The sequence below is a fragment of the Hyla sarda genome, chromosome 4 (assembly GCF_029499605.1).
Source record: "Hyla sarda isolate aHylSar1 chromosome 4, aHylSar1.hap1, whole genome shotgun sequence".
In the NCBI taxonomy this organism is placed as follows: domain Eukaryota; kingdom Metazoa; phylum Chordata; class Amphibia; order Anura; family Hylidae; genus Hyla; species Hyla sarda.
In genome coordinates, this window is record NC_079192.1 from 219,970,511 (window position 1) to 219,987,996 (window position 17,486).

Genomic DNA, 17,486 nt, shown 5'->3' on the forward strand with positions numbered 1-17,486 from the left:
GCCCGCTCGCGAATCGCATCCCAGGTCACTTACCCGTCCCGGTCCCCTGCTGTCATGTGCTGGCGCGCGCGCGCCAGCTCCCTGAGACTTAAAGGGCCAGTGCACCAATGATTGGTGCCTGGCCCAATTAGCTTAATTGGCTTCCACCTGCTCCCAGACTATATCTGATCACTGCCCCTGCACTCCCTTGCCGGATCTTGTTGCCTTAGAGCCTAGTGAAAGCGTTACTGTGTTTGTCCATACTGTGTACTTGACCTCCTGCTTTTGCCTTATTGACTACGATTCTTGCTGCCTGCCCCGACCTTCTGCTACGTCCGACCTTGCTTCTGTCTACTCCCTTGTACCGCGCCTATCTTCAGCAGTCAGAGAGGTTGAGCCGTTGCTAGTGGATACGACCTGGTCACTACCGCCGCAGCAAGACCATCCCGCTTTGCGGCGGGCTCTGGTGAACACCAGTAGTGACTTAGAACCGGTCCACTAGCACGGTCCACGCCAATCCCTCTCTGGCACAGAGGATCCACCTCCTGCCAGCCGGCATCGTGACAGTAGATCCGGCCATGGATCCCGCTGAAGTTCCTCTGCCAGTTGTCGCCGACCTCACTACACTGGTCGCCCAGCAAGCCCGACAGATCGCCCAACAAGATCACCAGCTGTCGTACTTGACCACCATGACACAGCAACTCCAGTCGCAGCTACAGCAGCTTCAGTCACAGCTACAGCAATTTCAGTCTCAGCTACAGCAGAAACAACCATCTCCTCCGCCAGCTCCTGCACCTCTTCCGCAGCGAGTGGCCACTCCTAGCCTCCGCTTGTCCCTGCCGGACAAATTTGATGGGGACTCTAAGTTTTGCCGTGGCTTTCTTTCACAATGTTCCCTGCACTTGGAGATGATGTCGGACCAGTTTCCTACTGAAAGGTCTAAGGTGGCTTTCGTAGTCAGCCTTCTGTCTGGGAAGGCTCTGTCTTGGGCCACACCGCTCTGGGACCGCAATGACCCCGTCACTGCCTCTGTACACTCCTTCTTCTCGGAAATTCGAAGTGTCTTTGAGGAACCTGCCCGAGCCTCTTCTGCTGAGACTGCCCTGCTGAACCTGGTCCAGGGTAATTCTTCCGTTGGCGAGTACGCCATACAATTCCGTACTCTTGCTTCTGAACTATCCTGGAATAATGAGGCCCTCTGCGCGACCTTTAAAAAAGGCCTATCCAGCAACATTAAAGATGTTCTGGCCGCACGAGAAACTCCTGCTAACCTGCATGAACTCATTCATCTAGCCACTCGCATTGACATGCGTTTTTCTGAGAGGCATCAAGAGCTCCGCCAGGAAAAAGACTTAGATCTCTGGACACCTCTCCCACAGTCTCCATTGCAATCTACGCCTAGGCCTCCCGCCGAGGAGGCCATGCAAGTGGATCGGTCTCGCCTGACCCAGGAAGAGAGGAATCGCCGTAGGGAAGAGAATCTTTGTCTGTACTGTGCCAGTACCGAACATTTCTTGGTGGATTGCCCTATCCGTCCTCCACGTCTGGGAAACGCACGCTCGCACCCAGCTCTCGTGGGTGTGGCGTCTCTTGATGCTAAGTCGGCTTCTCCACGTCTCACGGTGCCCGTACGGATTTCTCCTTCAGCCAACTCTTCCCTCTCAGCCGTGGCCTGCTTGGACTCCGGTGCCTCTGGGAATTTTATTCTGGATTCCTTGGTGAATAAATTCCGCATCCCGGTGACCCGTCTCGTCAAGCCACTCTACATTTCCGCGGTCAACGGAGTCAGGTTGGATTGCACCATGCGTTACCGCACGGAGCCCCTCCTAATGTGCATCGGACCTCATCACGAAAAAATTGAGTTTTTGGTCCTCTCCAATTGCACTTCCGAAATTCTCCTTGGACTACCTTGGCTTCAACACCATTCCCCAACCCTGCATTGGTCCACAGGGGAGATCAAGAGCTGGGGTACCTCTTGTTTCAAGGACTGCCTTAAACCGGTTCCCAGTACTCCCTGCCGTGACCCTGTGGTTCCCCCTGTAACCGGTCTCCCTAAGGTCTTTATGGACTCTGCCTGCCATAAGAAGTGCCTCTCCCCCCCTCCCAGTCCAGTCAGGCAAGCCTCGGTGCCTCCTCATGGCCCTCGTCCTGGTGTCACACTGCCCCGTGCCAGGCCTCGCCCTCTGCCCTCCCTCCCCATTCCCACTCCTGCTGTACTGCCTGCCGTTGAGGAAACCCTCCATTCTTTCCCGGTGTCCTCATCCCAGGGGAGGCAGTTACCGGACAAAGAGAAGGGGAGACCTAAGGGGGGGGGTACTGTTACGCCTAGCGCTCCGGGTCCCCGCTCCTCCCCGGAGCGCTTACGGCGTCTCTCTCTCCGCAGCGCCCCGGTCGGTCCCGCTGACCGGGAGCGCTGCACTGTCATGGCCGTCGGGGATGCGATTCGTACAGCGGGACGCGCCCGCTCGCGAATCGCATCCCAGGTCACTTACCCGTCCCGGTCCCCTGCTGTCATGTGCTGGCGCGCGCGGCTCCGCTCTCTAGGGCGCGCGCGCGCCAGCTCCCTGAGACTTAAAGGGCCAGTGCACCAATGATTGGTGCCTGGCCCAATTAGCTTAATTGGCTTCCACCTGCTCCCAGACTATATCTGATCACTGCCCCTGCACTCCCTTGCCGGATCTTGTTGCCTTAGAGCCTAGTGAAAGCGTTACTGTGTTTGTCCATACTGTGTACTTGACCTCCTGCTTTTGCCTTATTGACTACGATTCTTGCTGCCTGCCCCGACCTTCTGCTACGTCCGACCTTGCTTCTGTCTACTCCCTTGTACCGCGCCTATCTTCAGCAGTCAGAGAGGTTGAGCCGTTGCTAGTGGATACGACCTGGTCACTACCGCCGCAGCAAGACCATCCCGCTTTGCGGCGGGCTCTGGTGAACACCAGTAGTGACTTAGAACCGGTCCACTAGCACGGTCCACGCCAATCCCTCTCTGGCACAGAGGATCCACCTCCTGCCAGCCGGCATCGTGACAGGTATAGAGGAGTGTACATGGGTGACAGAGGGGTATAGAGGAGTGTACATGGGTGACAGAGGGGTATAGAGGAGTGTACATGGGTGACAGAGGGGTATAGAGGAGTGTACATGGGTGACAGAGGGGTGTAGAGGAGTGTACATGGGTGATAGAGGGGTGTAGGAGTGTACATGGGTGACAATGGGGTGTAAGGGAGTTTACTTGGGTGACAGAGGGGTTTACCTGGGTGACAGAGGGGTGTAGAGGAGTGTACATGGGTGACAGATGGGTGTAAGGGAGTGTATATGGGTGACAGAGGGTGTACATGGGTGAGAGAGGGGAGTAGAGGAGTGTATATGGGTGACAGAGGGGTGTACATGGGTGATGGGGGCGAAAAAGGGGTGGACAGGAGTGACAAGGTGGTAGCAGACGGGTGGAGAGATGTGACAAAGAGACAGAGGGGTAAATAGTGGGGGTTGGACATTGGTGTTGGGGTAGACTGGGGGTTGGTCAGAGGGGTGGTGAACATGGGTGACAGGGGCGGACAAGGTGGACATGGATGACAAGAAAGTGGACAAGGGTTAAAGCGCATGACGTCAGTGCGCCGTGCAGTGCATAGCAACGACGCATGGGAAGCACGCCGGAGGCCTGAAGCAGCGCAGACCCGACCCCGGCAACAGGTAATTATGCCACCGGGGATGGGGGGAGGCAGCGGCGCCGGCAATGGGTGCCGCTGCCCCTTCTCTCCCCCTGGCTGTCGGTGCCGCTTCTCTCCCCCTGGCTATCGGTGTCGGCAATGGGGTGCCGGCACCGATAGTCAGGGGGACAGAACGGGCAGCGGCGCCGATAGCCAGGGGGAGAGAAGGACCGGCAGCAGGGCTCTAGACCCCAGGAAAGGCAGGGGGAGAGAAGCGGGCAGCGACAGCCTCTCTCCACCTGCCTTTCCTGGGGGTGTATCGGGGTATACACGCGCACACACGCACCCTCATTTTACCATGGATAATTTGGGTAAAAAACTTTTTTTACCCAAATATCCTTGGTAAAATGAGGGTGCGTGTTATAGGCCTGTGCGTGGTATACCCCGATAAATACGGTAAATTCTTTCTTGGTGAAAAATCCCAAAATTTGATGAAAATTTAGCATTTTTCTAACTTAGAAACTTTCTGCTTGTAAGGAAAATGGACATTCCAAATAAATTATATATTGATTCACAAATACAATATGTCTACTTTATGTTGGCATCATAAACTTGACATGTTATTACTTTTTGAAGACATTAGGGGGCTTCAAAGTATAGCAGAAATTTTCAAAATTTTCACGAAAAATTCAAAATCTGAATTTTTTTTACATGTTTTTGTAGAGCCATTTTTCGAATTTTGACAACGGGTAAAAGGAGAGAAATGTCCGGAATTGAAGGCCACGTGTGTTTACAAAGCCCCCACATGTGACCCCATTCTGTAAACTACACCCCTCACGGAACATAAAAAGGAGTACAGTGAGCATTTACGCACCACAGGTGTCTGACAGATTTTTGGAACAGTGGTCCGTGAAAATGAAAAATTTTATTTTTCATTTGCACAGCCCACTGTTCCAAAGATCTGTCAAACGCCAGTGGGGTGTAAATGCTCACTGTACTCCTTATTACATTCTGTGAGGGGTGTTGTTTCCAAAATGGGTTCACAAGTGGGGGGGTCCACAGTTCTGGCACCACGGGGGGCTTTGTAAACGCACATGGCCCCCAATTTCCATTCCAAACAAATTCTCTATCCAAAAGCTCAATGGTGCTCCTTCTCTTCTGAGCATTGTAGTTTGCCTGCAGAGCACTTTACATCCACACATGGGGTATTTCCATACTCAGAAGAGATGGGGTTATAAATTTTGGGGGGACTTTTCTCCTATTACCCCTTGTGAAAATGAAAAATTTAGGGTAACACCAGCATTTTAGTGACATTATATATTTTTTTTCATTTTCCCATCCAACTTTAACGAAAATTGTCAAACACTTGTGGGATGTTAAGGCTCACTATACCCCTTGTTACGTTCCCTGAGGGTAGTTTCCAAAATGGGGTCACATGTGGGTATTTATTTTTTTTGCGTTTGTCAGAACCGCTGTAAAGTCAACCACCCCTCTGCAAATCACAAATTTAGGCCTCAAATTTACATAGTGCGCTCTCACTTCTGAGCCATGTTGTACGCCCGCAGAGCATTTTACGCCCACATATGGGGTATTTTCGTACTCGGGAGAAATTGTGTTACAAATTTTGGGGGTCTTTTTTTCCTTTTACCTCTTGTGAAAATGTAAAGTATGGGGCAACACCAGCATGTTAGTGTAAAAAAAAATTTTTTACAATAACATGCAAGTGTAGACCCAACTTTACCTTTTCATAAGGGGTAAAAGGAGAAATAGCCACCAAAAATGTGTTAGGCAATTTCTCCCGAGTATGGAAATACCCCATATGTGGCTCTACACTGTTACCTTGAAATACGACAGGGCTCTGAAGTGAGAGAGTGCCATGCGCATTTTAGGCCTACATTAGGGATTTGCATGGGGACAGACCCGTGGCAAGAATTACACTTGCCTCCGATACCATAATTACCTTACGGCAGTGTTTCCCAAACAGGGTACCTCCAGCTGTTGCAGAACTCCCAGCCAGCTGTCCGGCAATACTGGGAGTTGTTGTTTTGCAACAGCTGGAGGCTCTGTTTTGGAAACGGTGCCGCACCAGACATTTTTCATTTTTATTGGCGGGTAACTGTGTAGGGGTTTATGTATATGTAGTGTTTTACTTTTTATTTTGTGTTGGTGTAGTGTAGTGTAGTGTTTTTAGGGTACATTCACTCAGGTGGAGGTTTACAGCGAGTTTCCCGCTGGGAGCTTGAGCTGCAGCGAAAAATTAGCTGCATCTCAAACTTGCAGCGAGAAACTCACTGTAAACATGCCAGTGTGAATGTACCCTGTACATTCACATCGGGGGGGGGGGGGGCATACCTCCAGCTGTTGCAAAACTACAACTCCCAGCATGCCCTTTGGCTGTCATGCATGCTGAGGGTTGTAGTTATGCAACAGCTGGAGGCACACTGGTTGCAAAACACTGAGAGTTTGTTACTGAACTCAGTGTTTGTCAGTGCATGCTGGGAGTTGTAGTTTGCAACAGCTGGAGGGACACTGGTTGCGAAACACTGATTTAGGTAACAAACTCAGTGTTTTGCAACCAATGTGCCTTCAGCTGTTGCAAAAAGCTACAACTCTCTGCATGCAGTGACAGCCAAAGGCCATGCTTGGAGCAACAGTCGGAGGCATAATACTAAAATTCCCAGCATGCCCTTTGGTTGCCCATGCATGCTGGGGGGTGTAGTTATGCAACAACTGGAGGCACACTGGTTGCAAAACACTGAGAGTTTGTTACTCAACTCAGTGTTTCGCAACCAGTGTGCCTCATGCTGTTGCAAAACAACTCCCAGCATGTACGGTCTATCAGTGCATGCTGGGAATTGTAGTTTGCAACAGCTGGAGGCACACTGGTTGTGAAACACTGAGTTAGGTAACAATCTTAGTGTTTTGCAACCAGTGTGCCTTCAGCTGTTGCAAAACTACAACTCTCAGCATGCACTTACGACCGAAGGGCATGCTGGGACAGTCTGAGGCACACTACTGCAGCTCCTAGCATGCCCTTTGGCTGTCCGTGCATGCTGGTGTTGTAGTTCTGCAACAGCTGGAGGCACAAAAATGTGCCTCCAGCTGTTGCATAACTACAATCCCCATCATGCACAAACTACCAAAGGGCATGCTGGAAGTTGTAGGTGTGCCTTCTGCTGTTGCATAACAACTCCCAGAATGCCCATGTGTGCATGCTGCGAGTTGTTGCTTAGCAACAGCAGGAGGCCAGCCGTACCTCCTGCTGCTGCGCAGTGAAGATCCGCCTGTCGCCACCTCCGCTGCTAGGGCCCTGATCCCGATGCCGGGGATCGGGGACCCCAGGCTCAGGTGAGGGCTCCCGACACCCGCTCTTGCCGTCCGGAACAGGGGCGGAGCGGGTGCCGTTAGGGACACCCCCACACCAGTGCCCCCTCACTCTTGCTGCTAAGGGATGATAGGTGCCATCTCGGACAGCACCTATCATCCTTTTTTTCCGGGTCACCGGGACCCAAATGACCCGTTATTGCCGCATATCACTGATCTGAATTGATCAGCGATTTGCGGCATGGGGGGGGTCTCAGGACCCCCCAGGCGTTGTCACGGGATGCCTGCTGAATGATTTCAGCAGGCATCCCGGAACGGGTATGCATACTCCCTGCGTCCCTAAGAGGTTAAAGGACAACTGTAGTGGTACACTTTTATATATGCCCATGCCCGGGCCTCAAAAATAAACTTATATATACCTTCCTACGAGCCCCCGTTGGTCCGGCAGTGCTGACGTCATTCCACTTCCTGGGGACGGGGACGCCGCAAGGCTGTCGGCGTATCACCGGCCGTAGCGATGTCCCGCCCCGGTCGGTGATAGGCTGAGCCCACTGTCATGTAAGAAGCCAGCCAGAGCTCCTTACATGACAGTGGGCTCAGCCTATCACCGGCTGGGGCGGGACATCGCTACGGCCGGTGACACACAGACGGCTCTGTGGCGTCCCCAGGAAGTGGAATGACGTCAGCACTGCCGTACCGTGAGGCCTGTGCCGGACCAACGGGGGCTTGTAGGAAGGTATGTACGAGTTTATTTTGTTTATTTTTGAGGCACGGGCATATATAAAAGTGTACCACTACAGTTGTCCTTTAAATAAAATAATGTAAGAAAAAATAAACATAATTATATGTCTTACCGCTGCGTGCGTAAATATTCGAACTATTAAAATATAAGGTTAGTTAAACCGCACAATTGATGCCGTACACATAAAAAAATACCATAGCCCAAAATTGCATATTTTTGGTCACTTTGTATACCATAAAAATATTAATAAAAAGCGATCAAAAAGTCTCATCAAAATAAAACCAATAGAAACTACAGATTTCAGCGCAAAAAATGAGCCCTATATGCTGAGAAAAAAAAAAGTTTAAGGGGTCAGAAGAGGACATTTTTAAGCATACTAATGTTGGTGCTTGTAGTTTTAAGTTTTTTAAAGTAGTAAAATAAAATAAAACCTACATAAATTGGGTATTCTTGTAACTGTATGGACCTACAGAAGATAAGGTGTCATTTTTACCGAAAAGTGCGCTGCGTAGAAACGGCAGCCACCAAAAGTTACAAAATGGTTGTTTTTTTCTGTTTCGCCCCACAAATATTTGTTTGTTGGTTTCGCTGTAGATTTTGTTATTAAATGATTAATGTCATTACAATGTACAATTGGTGGCACAAACAATAAGCTTTCATATAGGTCTGTAGGTGCAAAATTAAAAGCGTGATTTTTAGATGGGGAGAAGAAACAAATGTGCAAAAACGAAAATTGTCCTGGTCCTTAAGGGGTTCAAGGGGTACACCGGGGGAGTAAATATCAACTGGTTCAATAAAATTGTAAAGATTTATAGTATATTTAAAAATTTCAAACCTTCAGCTCCTGTTTGCTCTAGAGGAAGTTGTGTAGTTCTTTTCTGTCTGACAACAGTGCTCTCCTCTGCCACCTCTGTCCATGTCAGGAACTGTCCAGAGCAGGAACAAATCCCCATACTAAACCTCTCCTGCTCCAGACAGTTCCTGGCAGCAGAGAGCAGTGTGGTCAGACTGGAAAGAACTACACAACTTTTCCTGGAGCATACAGTACTTGATGGCTTAAGATTTTAACCCTTTCCTACTCATGATAATTCTAATTGTCTCATAATGGCACAACGCAGTGCTGAGAGACATACATTAAATTCCAACCAAATACACTAAACAACTAGCAGATTGATAGTAAATATGACAGAATGTGAAAGCAAAACCATAATGCGTAGCAATTTTGAAAATCTGACAATCTGGGCCTATATATACTGCAGTTTTACAAAACCACCAGGAAATGTGAATTATGTTTCTGAGTTTTTATTCCTACACCTGGAAGAGCAAAGTTAAAATGGTTTCTTGTTGCTTTTTGGTCTGTTCTTATAAGTGTGTCAGTATATTTTTTATTTTTTTGTATTTACAGGGGGACATACGACATTTATGTAAAGATAGATGGTGTGGGTAGATGCGTTGGTTGTTACGACAACCGAGGAAGTTTTGGGGAGTTGGCATTAATGTACAATACACCTAGAGCTGCTACAATTGTTGCTACATCTGTTGGAGCAGTATGGTGTCTGGTAAGTAGTGCTCAACTGTAATGTTTATTGAGTTTGCCTCTGTAAGAAGAGTGAAGGAATAGAAGAAACTTTCATTGTTCAGGGTTCAATGTAAACTAAATGACTGAACACAGCTTCAAATCTGCAGCTTCAAACCCTGCACATCAAATATGTGCAGGATACTGTACACATAAATGGGCCATTAAGCTTCAGACCAACTCAGTCATCTCCTGTATCCCTGTGTTGGGTGCTGTATTAGGGTGCGTTCACACGGAGTAATTCAAGAGGAATTTACTTGAGTAATTCCTCTTGGATTCTCCGCTCCAAACTAATGCACATCTCCTCTGCCCATTGACTTTAATGTTATTTCTGCTGGCCTGTTCACACTGCGGAAATTATGCTAGCGGAATTCCGATGCTGAATTCTGTTCCGCTTGAAGAAAGAACATGTTCATTCTTCAAGCGAAATCCGCTAGCAGAAATCAATTGAAGTCAATGGTAAAAAAAAAATAAATTCCGCCCGACATCGTTTTCGCGCACAATTCGTGGGCAATTTGTGCGGAAATGGCTGAAAAACCCTTCACTTCTTTCTCCCCCATGTCCGAGCGCAATTCCGCGCGAATTTCCCACGAAAAAAAAAATCTTTTTTCCGGCTGTAAATTTTTCGGCGTGAATTACTCTTCATTTACTCCTTATTGTATGTCCCTGATGCCTGCCTGCATAGTTATGGCATGTGAATTTGCAAACTCTGTTCTAGTACTTTGGCTCCATGTAAGTACATACAGTCCTGACTGTCCTAGAACTTTTCACCCGCTAGCCTTCTTATTGTTGTCACACCTTGGAGCCTCTAATGCCCTAAAGTAAGTCTCTGGAGACCCCAATTTTTCATGAGAGCATGCTAGGTAGCTTGGGAAAGTCGAGAGCGGTGCGTAATAGACAGATCAGAGCCCAAAGTACAAAAAACAAAACACAGGCACCCCTCCCATGTGCCTAATATAAAGGAGAGAGTATGAATACAAATGAAAGGGAGATAACCTTTCTGACAAAGAGAGTTATTACGTTTTTGGCTGTTTGTATAAGAAAATATTTTTTCCTTCAGTCTATGAGTTGAAGATAAGCAGCAATTTACCTTAAAGGGAATTTGACAGATGATCCACCCACATTTACCCAATACACAGGGTTATAGTGCAAATGAACCTGATTAATAAGCTATATTACTTACCAAGATTGATGCTGCTATTGCAGTTATAGCCCCAATGCATAAACACTTCAGGCTCATGTCTTCATGACATGAAAGATGATACCCACGTGACCACCGGTGCCACTGCCTCACTACAACCGGAAGTCTCTCACGTCATAAAGACATGAAAGTGAAGAGTTTGTGCATTTTTACAAGGTGGGAGGGCATATGGGAGCAGAGGGGATGCTGGGAGTGGCAGCTCCCACCTCTATTGCGCACAGGGTGAAATTTGCATATTAACAACAGGGCTTTAACTCTGCAATGACAGCACTGATCTGAGGAAGTAATACCTTGTTTTAATCATGATCACCCACACAATAACACTGTGTATTGCGTTTAGTGCGGGTGAATCAGCTGTCAGATTCCCATTAAGATGCTCATGTGAAGGTTGTATGTTACCACTCGGGCACCCTGCTGTTATCTTCCTTCTGTTTGTAATTCAGGAGGCTGCTCTTTGGAGTTTTCCTATTACAGACATTTATGGCATATCCACAAATGGCGGGACCCACACTTATCTTTTGGAACGTATCTCTAAAGCACAGAGGCGGGAATAAGCATGCTTCATGGTTTCCGCAACTCCTACAGAAATTAGTAGACATGTCCTTGTATATAGGATCTGCATCTATCAGAAAAGTATGGAATAAATGCATAACGGGGGAATTTATCATTGGTTTTACCCTGGTTTTGTGGTGTACATTTGTCTCACAGTTTGTGAGTTTGTTTTGAGACTTTTCATTGCGACTTTTGCTTTAGGATCAAAAGGAACATACCAAGTCATGATTTCAGTTGATATCATGCAGTGGTAAGGAATTCATCATATGCGACTTTTCAGTTTGTCTCATCTTTTGTCGCAACTGTGCTAACTTAGGCTCAAATCTACACCAGCCCTGACTTGGTTTAGGCTGGAATTCCACTTGTTGTTTTTTGCAAAACGCCAAGAAAAACGCCAATTCTGCCGCATGGCGTTTTTTCGGCCAAATGTTAGCTGTAAATCAATGAGAAATCGCAAAATTCTTTCACTTTGGCGTTTTTTTTTTTTTTTATCCATTTGGCGTTTTTTCACTCTTTTCTTGCGTTTTGGAAATCGTTGGTAATCGCAGCATGTTGAGCCACTCATGTTTTTTTAGTCAAAATCATGGCGTTTTTCTCCCATAGAAGTCTATGAGAGTAAAAAAAAAAAACGCCAAGAAAAACGCCATGTGGGTTTTAACTTTGGTGTTTTTTCAGGCAATTTTTATTCTTTTTTGGACTTTAGCGATCCAAAAAAGTGATGGAGATACCTTTTTTAATAACATTTTGCAGGGTACCATTAAAAATAAAAATCTAAAATATACAGTAGTGAAGGAAAAAATTGTATCTAACGAAATGTATCTTTTTTATGAAAATTTTTTATAAATTTTTAAACAGGGATCAATTTATGTGGGCGGGTGGGGACCTAAAAATGTAGCCGACAATTATAAAAATGTAGTGTGTGTGTTTTTCACTTAATTTTCTTTTTTTTTTTAATTTTTTTAGGTAGTACTACTACTCCCAGCATGGAACACACTGTTCCATGATGGGAGTAGTAGTACCTGTACTAATTGACAGATCGCCCGTTGTGATCCTCCTGTATAATGTATAGATGCGGCCGCTCTTCTATGGTCCCCTGCACTGCTGTATATATACACATATTCATATTTCCCGCAGAGAGCTGCGATTGGCCAGAAGGTTCCAGCCAATCACAGCTATAGGAAAATGTGTATATATACGTCAGTGCAGGGGACCACAGGAGAGCGCCCGCATCTATACATTATACAGGAGGATCACAGCGAATGTCAGGAGTAATACCCGCTGTGATCTTTCCATAACTGCAGGTACTACTACTCCCAACATGGAGCACACTCTGCTCCATGCTGGGAGCTGTAGTACCTGCATTAATAGACAGATCGCAGCGGGTGTCAGAAGTTACACTCGCTGGGATCTGTCTATTAATGCAGATACTACAGCTCCCAGCATAGAGCTCCCAGCATAGAGCTCCCAGCATAGAGAGTGTGCTCCATGTTGGGAGTATTAGTGCCTGCAGCTAAGGACACATCACAGTGGATGTCACTCATGATATATACTATATATATATATACTATATAATACTATAGGTACTACTACTCCCAGCATGGAACAGTCTGTTCCATGCTGGGAGTAGTAGTACTACCTAAAAAATGTAAAAAATAGTGAAACACACACACTTTCTTAAAAAAAAAAAAAAAAAGTTGTTATAAAATATTTACATTTCGTTTAATAAAATGTTTTCCATCACTGCTGCATCCTTTTTTTTTTTTTTTGGTACCCAACAAATTTTGGGTACCAAAAAAATATGCCAAAAGGTGACAAAAATGCAATTTCCACACAAATGAAAAAACGCCAGACGCAGGACATTGCATTGGCGTTTTTTTTACGTGTTTTTTCAGGCGTTTTTTTAATCCAAAAAAACGCAGCACAAAAACCAAGTGGAATCCTAGCCTTACAGAACTGACTGTGGACAGCATTTTTTAAAAGTTGCACATTTTGTCGCACGGAATAAAAAGTCGCACAAAAAGTCACAAAGGAATCACCATACAAAGTGGAGTGCTGAAGTAAGGCTGGGTTCACACCACGTTTTTCAAATACGGTTACCATATACGGTTTTCCGCTAAAAAACGTATGGCAAAAACCGTATGCAACCGTATACAACTGTATGACTCCATATTAAAACGTATATGTTTTTTCCCCGTACGGTTCTATCCGTTTGCATCAGTTTTTGCCAACGGTTTTGATATTTTGTTGGAATTAGTTTTCCAGCAATTTAATAAAGTTATTATTGTTCTATTGAAATTCCAATCTACGCATGTGTCAACTCCAAAAACGGATTAGAAAAACTGTGTGCAACCGTATTCTGAAATTCTGTGTACGGTTCTCATAGACAACAATGTTAAAAGAACCGCATACGGTTTTCCAACCGGAGGCAAAAACGTGGTCGACAGCGTTTTTGCCTACGGTTGAAAAATCGGCAAAACCGTATCCGAGGCAAATCGGATGCAACCGTACACAACATTTGGAATACGGTTTACAATGCATTCTCTATGCATACGGTTTTGGATACGGTCATATACGTTTTTTTGCGGAAAACCGTATAAGGTTACCGTATTTGAAAAACGTGGTGTGAACCCAGCATAAGAAATGTGATCAGCACCAGATTTATCACTTGCTCTGCACCATGTAATAAATCTGGTGCAGGTGCACAGTTTCCACCACATGAATTAATGGGTAAAAAGAGGCTATTGGTCCTGCTTGCACATAGGGTTCACATGGGCATCAAAATATGGCACACCTCATGTTTATCAAGTCAAGAAAAAATACAGCTTTTTAGATACATGCGTTGTAGAATTAAACCCTCAGTCATAAGCCTATATGAATACATTATTTAAAATAGCCACTGCAGAGCCACATAATTAAAGGGAACCCGTCACTAAGTTTTCCCCCATATAACGAGTGGCAACACATAATAGAGGTTGATATCATGTGTTCTACCATGCATGGTTGTCTGCTGGTACATCTGTAAATGTGTAGAAAACAACTTTTATAAATGTCACACGCAGTATGTAAATGAGGCTCAAGTAGTCACCAGGCATGCTAAAGTAATCACCAAACATGCAGCTTGCTGAAGCAGTCATGGCACCCTGGGCTGTAATCACACCTATTCAGGTACTTATAACACCTATCCAGGCATGAATGACAGACTAGCTGTGAGCATTGACATCAGGCTCTCACTGAGCTTTTCAATCATATCTAGATAGGAATTATTTGAGCCGTGATTAAAGGGGTATTCCAGGAAAAAAAAAAATTTTTTATAAATCAACTGGCTCCAGAAAGTTAAACAGATTTGTAAATGACTTCTATTAAAAAATCTTAATCCTTCCAGTACTTATGAGCTTCTGAAGTTAGGGTTGTTCTTTTCTGTCTAAGAGTTCTCTGATGACACATGTCTCGGGAAACGCCCAGTTTAGAAGAGGTTTGCTATGGGAATTTGCTTCTAAACTGGGCGTTTCCCTAGACACGTGTCATCAGAGAACTCTTAGACAGAAAAGAACAACCTTAACTTCAGAAGCTCATAAGTATTGGAAGGATTAAGATTTTTTAATAGAAGTAATTTACAAATCTGTTTAACTTTCTGGAGCCAGTTGATATATAAAAAAAAGGTTTTTTCCTGGATAACCCCTTTAAAGCCCTGAGAGCAATTACTACTTTAGCAGCCGCATGCTCATCAAATTAGTCCCACTCCCATTATATGAAGTGCGCTTCATACCCGGATCTATCGAACAGCATTGAACAGTGTGTACAATTGTGTACAAAGACTGCACGCAAAAGTCTCTTGTGGACACAAATATTAGTGGAAAAAGGATTAAAAAAAGGTAATAAATGTGAATAAGACCCTTCCCTAGTAATAAATAAATAAAAACTATTCTCAAGGGGTTTACCATATTGTTCATAATGCCCCAATGTGAGCTTCTGAAGACCCCCAGCTTTTCATGAGAGCACGCTAGGCAGCTTGGGAAAGGAGATTCACAGTTCAGAACACAAAGATAAACATTGGTACCGCCTGTCATTTCATTAAATGGGCACTCTCATTAAAACTAATTTTTGCTATTGCACTCCTTATGGTAAATAAAAAATATTTCTAATATACTAATAATAATAAGTTTTCTATGTTTTATTTGTGCTTAAAAAAGCTCAGGAGCACATTTTCTCCCATCTTATACACAGACTTTGGACCATAGTCCAAACACAGAAAGTGCAGCCTAGAGTGCTGAGGGGGGGGGGGGGGGGGGGTGTCCAGCCTCATCCAATCATAGCTCCTCTCACACTTAACTACCATATGCTGGTTGGACGCACCCCCTCAGCACTCTGGGCTGCACTTCCTGTGTTTGGACCTCGGTCCTAAGTCTGTGTATAAGATGGGGGAAAATGTGCTCTTGAGCTTTTTTAAGCACAAATAAAACATAGAAAACTTCATTTTCTTTAAACAAAGCATATTAGAAATATTTTTCATTTACCATAAGGAGAGCAATAGCAAAAAATAGTTTTAATGAGAGCTTGTCCAAGTATTTTCCCCAATTTCTTCTGCTATAGTCTGCATTAATAAGAAATATTTATCTGACTATGTGTATATATATATATATATATATATATATCGTATTTACATTTTGATAAATCTTGTATTTGATTAAATATATTAATATATTAATGATTATGAATGTTAACAATATTTAATAGTGTAGCTAAAGTACAACATCCTTAATTTTTTTTTAGTTTTATGTAACCATTGTCATGTAGGATGAAAGAGCATTGGGGGAGATCTATCAAGATCTGTGTAGAGGAAGGTCGCAACCAATTAGATCCCTTCTTTTATTTTGAAAAAGGCTGAGAAATGAAAGAAGCAATCTGGTTGCTATGGGCAACTGCACCACTCTTTCTCTCCACTGGTTTTGATAAAGCTCCCTATTGTCTATAAAGACACAACACACAGCAATACATGCATGCTACCAATGAAGATTATTTTTGTAATACAGCATGAGATGGAATACTTTATGATTTTTTTCTTCTTACAGATTTCTCATGAAAAAAAAAGTGTGCCTGTCAATCTCAGATGCATGTAGTGATATTGTATGGGCTCATAATATTCTGTGAATGCTACGTTATGGAATTTTACAACACATATCCATAATTTGGTGATGTGCATGTTCTCTAATACTTATAGCATGTCTGGTTTCACAATATTTTCTTAAAGGGGTACTCCACTGGAAAACATTTTTTTTAATTCAACTGATGCCAGAAAGTTAAACAGATTTGTAAATTACTTCTATAAAAAAATCTTAATCCTTCCAGTACTTATCAGCTGCTGTATGATCCAATAGCTTTTTTTATGGGGACAGTTCCGAAAATGAACAGAGGTGTCAGTAGAGAGCACTGTGGTCAGACAGAAAGGAAATTCACAAAGACAAGAACTTCCTGCGGATCATACGGCAGCTGATAAGTACTAGAAGGATTAAGATTTTTTAATAGAAGTAATTTACAAATCTGTTTAACTTTCTGGAGCCAGTTGACTTAAGAATTTTTTTTTCCAGTGGATTACCCCTTTAAAGATGCAGTGTTGATAAACCTTTATTTTTCTTTTATGTGAATTATAGGACAGAGTGACTTTCCGAAGAATTATTGTGAAAAACAATGCTAAAAAGAGAAGAATGTATGAAAACTTTATTGAATCCCTGCCATTCTTAAAGTCTTTAGAAGTAAGTTCTGGGGGTAAGAAAAGGAAATCTGCAATTAAAGGGGTTCTCCGGTGCTTACACATCTTATCCCCTATCCAAAGGATAGGGGATAAGATACCTGATCGCGGGAGTTCCGCTGCTGGGGACGCCCGTGATCATGCACGCTGCATCCCGTTTGTAATCAGTCCCCGGAGCGTGTTCGGACGACCACCGGGCCGGCGGCGTGTGACTTCACACCTCCGCCCCCGTGTGACGTCACGCTCCACCCCTCAATAAAAGCCTACGGGAGGGGGCGTGATAGCTATCACGCCCCCTCCCATAGGCTTGCATTGAGGGGCGGAGCGTGACGTCACACGGGGTAGGAGGTGGGACGTCACACGCCGCCGCCGCCGGCCCAGTGGTCGCCCGTAATCAGACCCAGAGTGAACACGCTCCGGGGACTGATTACAAACGGGATGCCGCGTGCATGATCACGGGCATCCCCAGCGGGGGGACTCCCGGGATCAGGCATCTTATCCCCTTTGGATAGGGGATAAGATGTGTAAGCACCGGAGAACCCCTTTAAGTGTGCACATAAATGTGACCTTGCAGGAATGATGTTCCCTTTTTATTTTTTTATCCACAGCTTTCTGAACGCTTAAAGGTGGTAGATGTCATCGACACTAACACCTACAGTGATGGAGAACAAATTATTGCACAGGTATTTTTGTTATTATCTTTTTTTATCTTTTTCTGTTTC

General features: G+C 44.9%; 1 protein-coding gene across 2 annotated transcripts in view; it reads left to right on the top strand.

Moving 5' to 3' along the window:
- The window catches only part of PRKAR2B (protein kinase cAMP-dependent type II regulatory subunit beta), a 145,763-nt gene that overhangs the window by 116,703 nt on the left and 11,574 nt on the right, over positions 1–17,486 (top strand). For both annotated transcript variants that reach the window (XM_056573617.1, XM_056573619.1), the window contains exons 6-8: positions 9,095–9,248; positions 16,667–16,768; positions 17,373–17,447. In XM_056573617.1, coding sequence (XP_056429592.1) covers positions 9,095–9,248; positions 16,667–16,768; positions 17,373–17,447 — 331 coding nt within the window. The remainder of the gene's footprint in view (positions 1–9,094; positions 9,249–16,666; positions 16,769–17,372; positions 17,448–17,486) is intronic.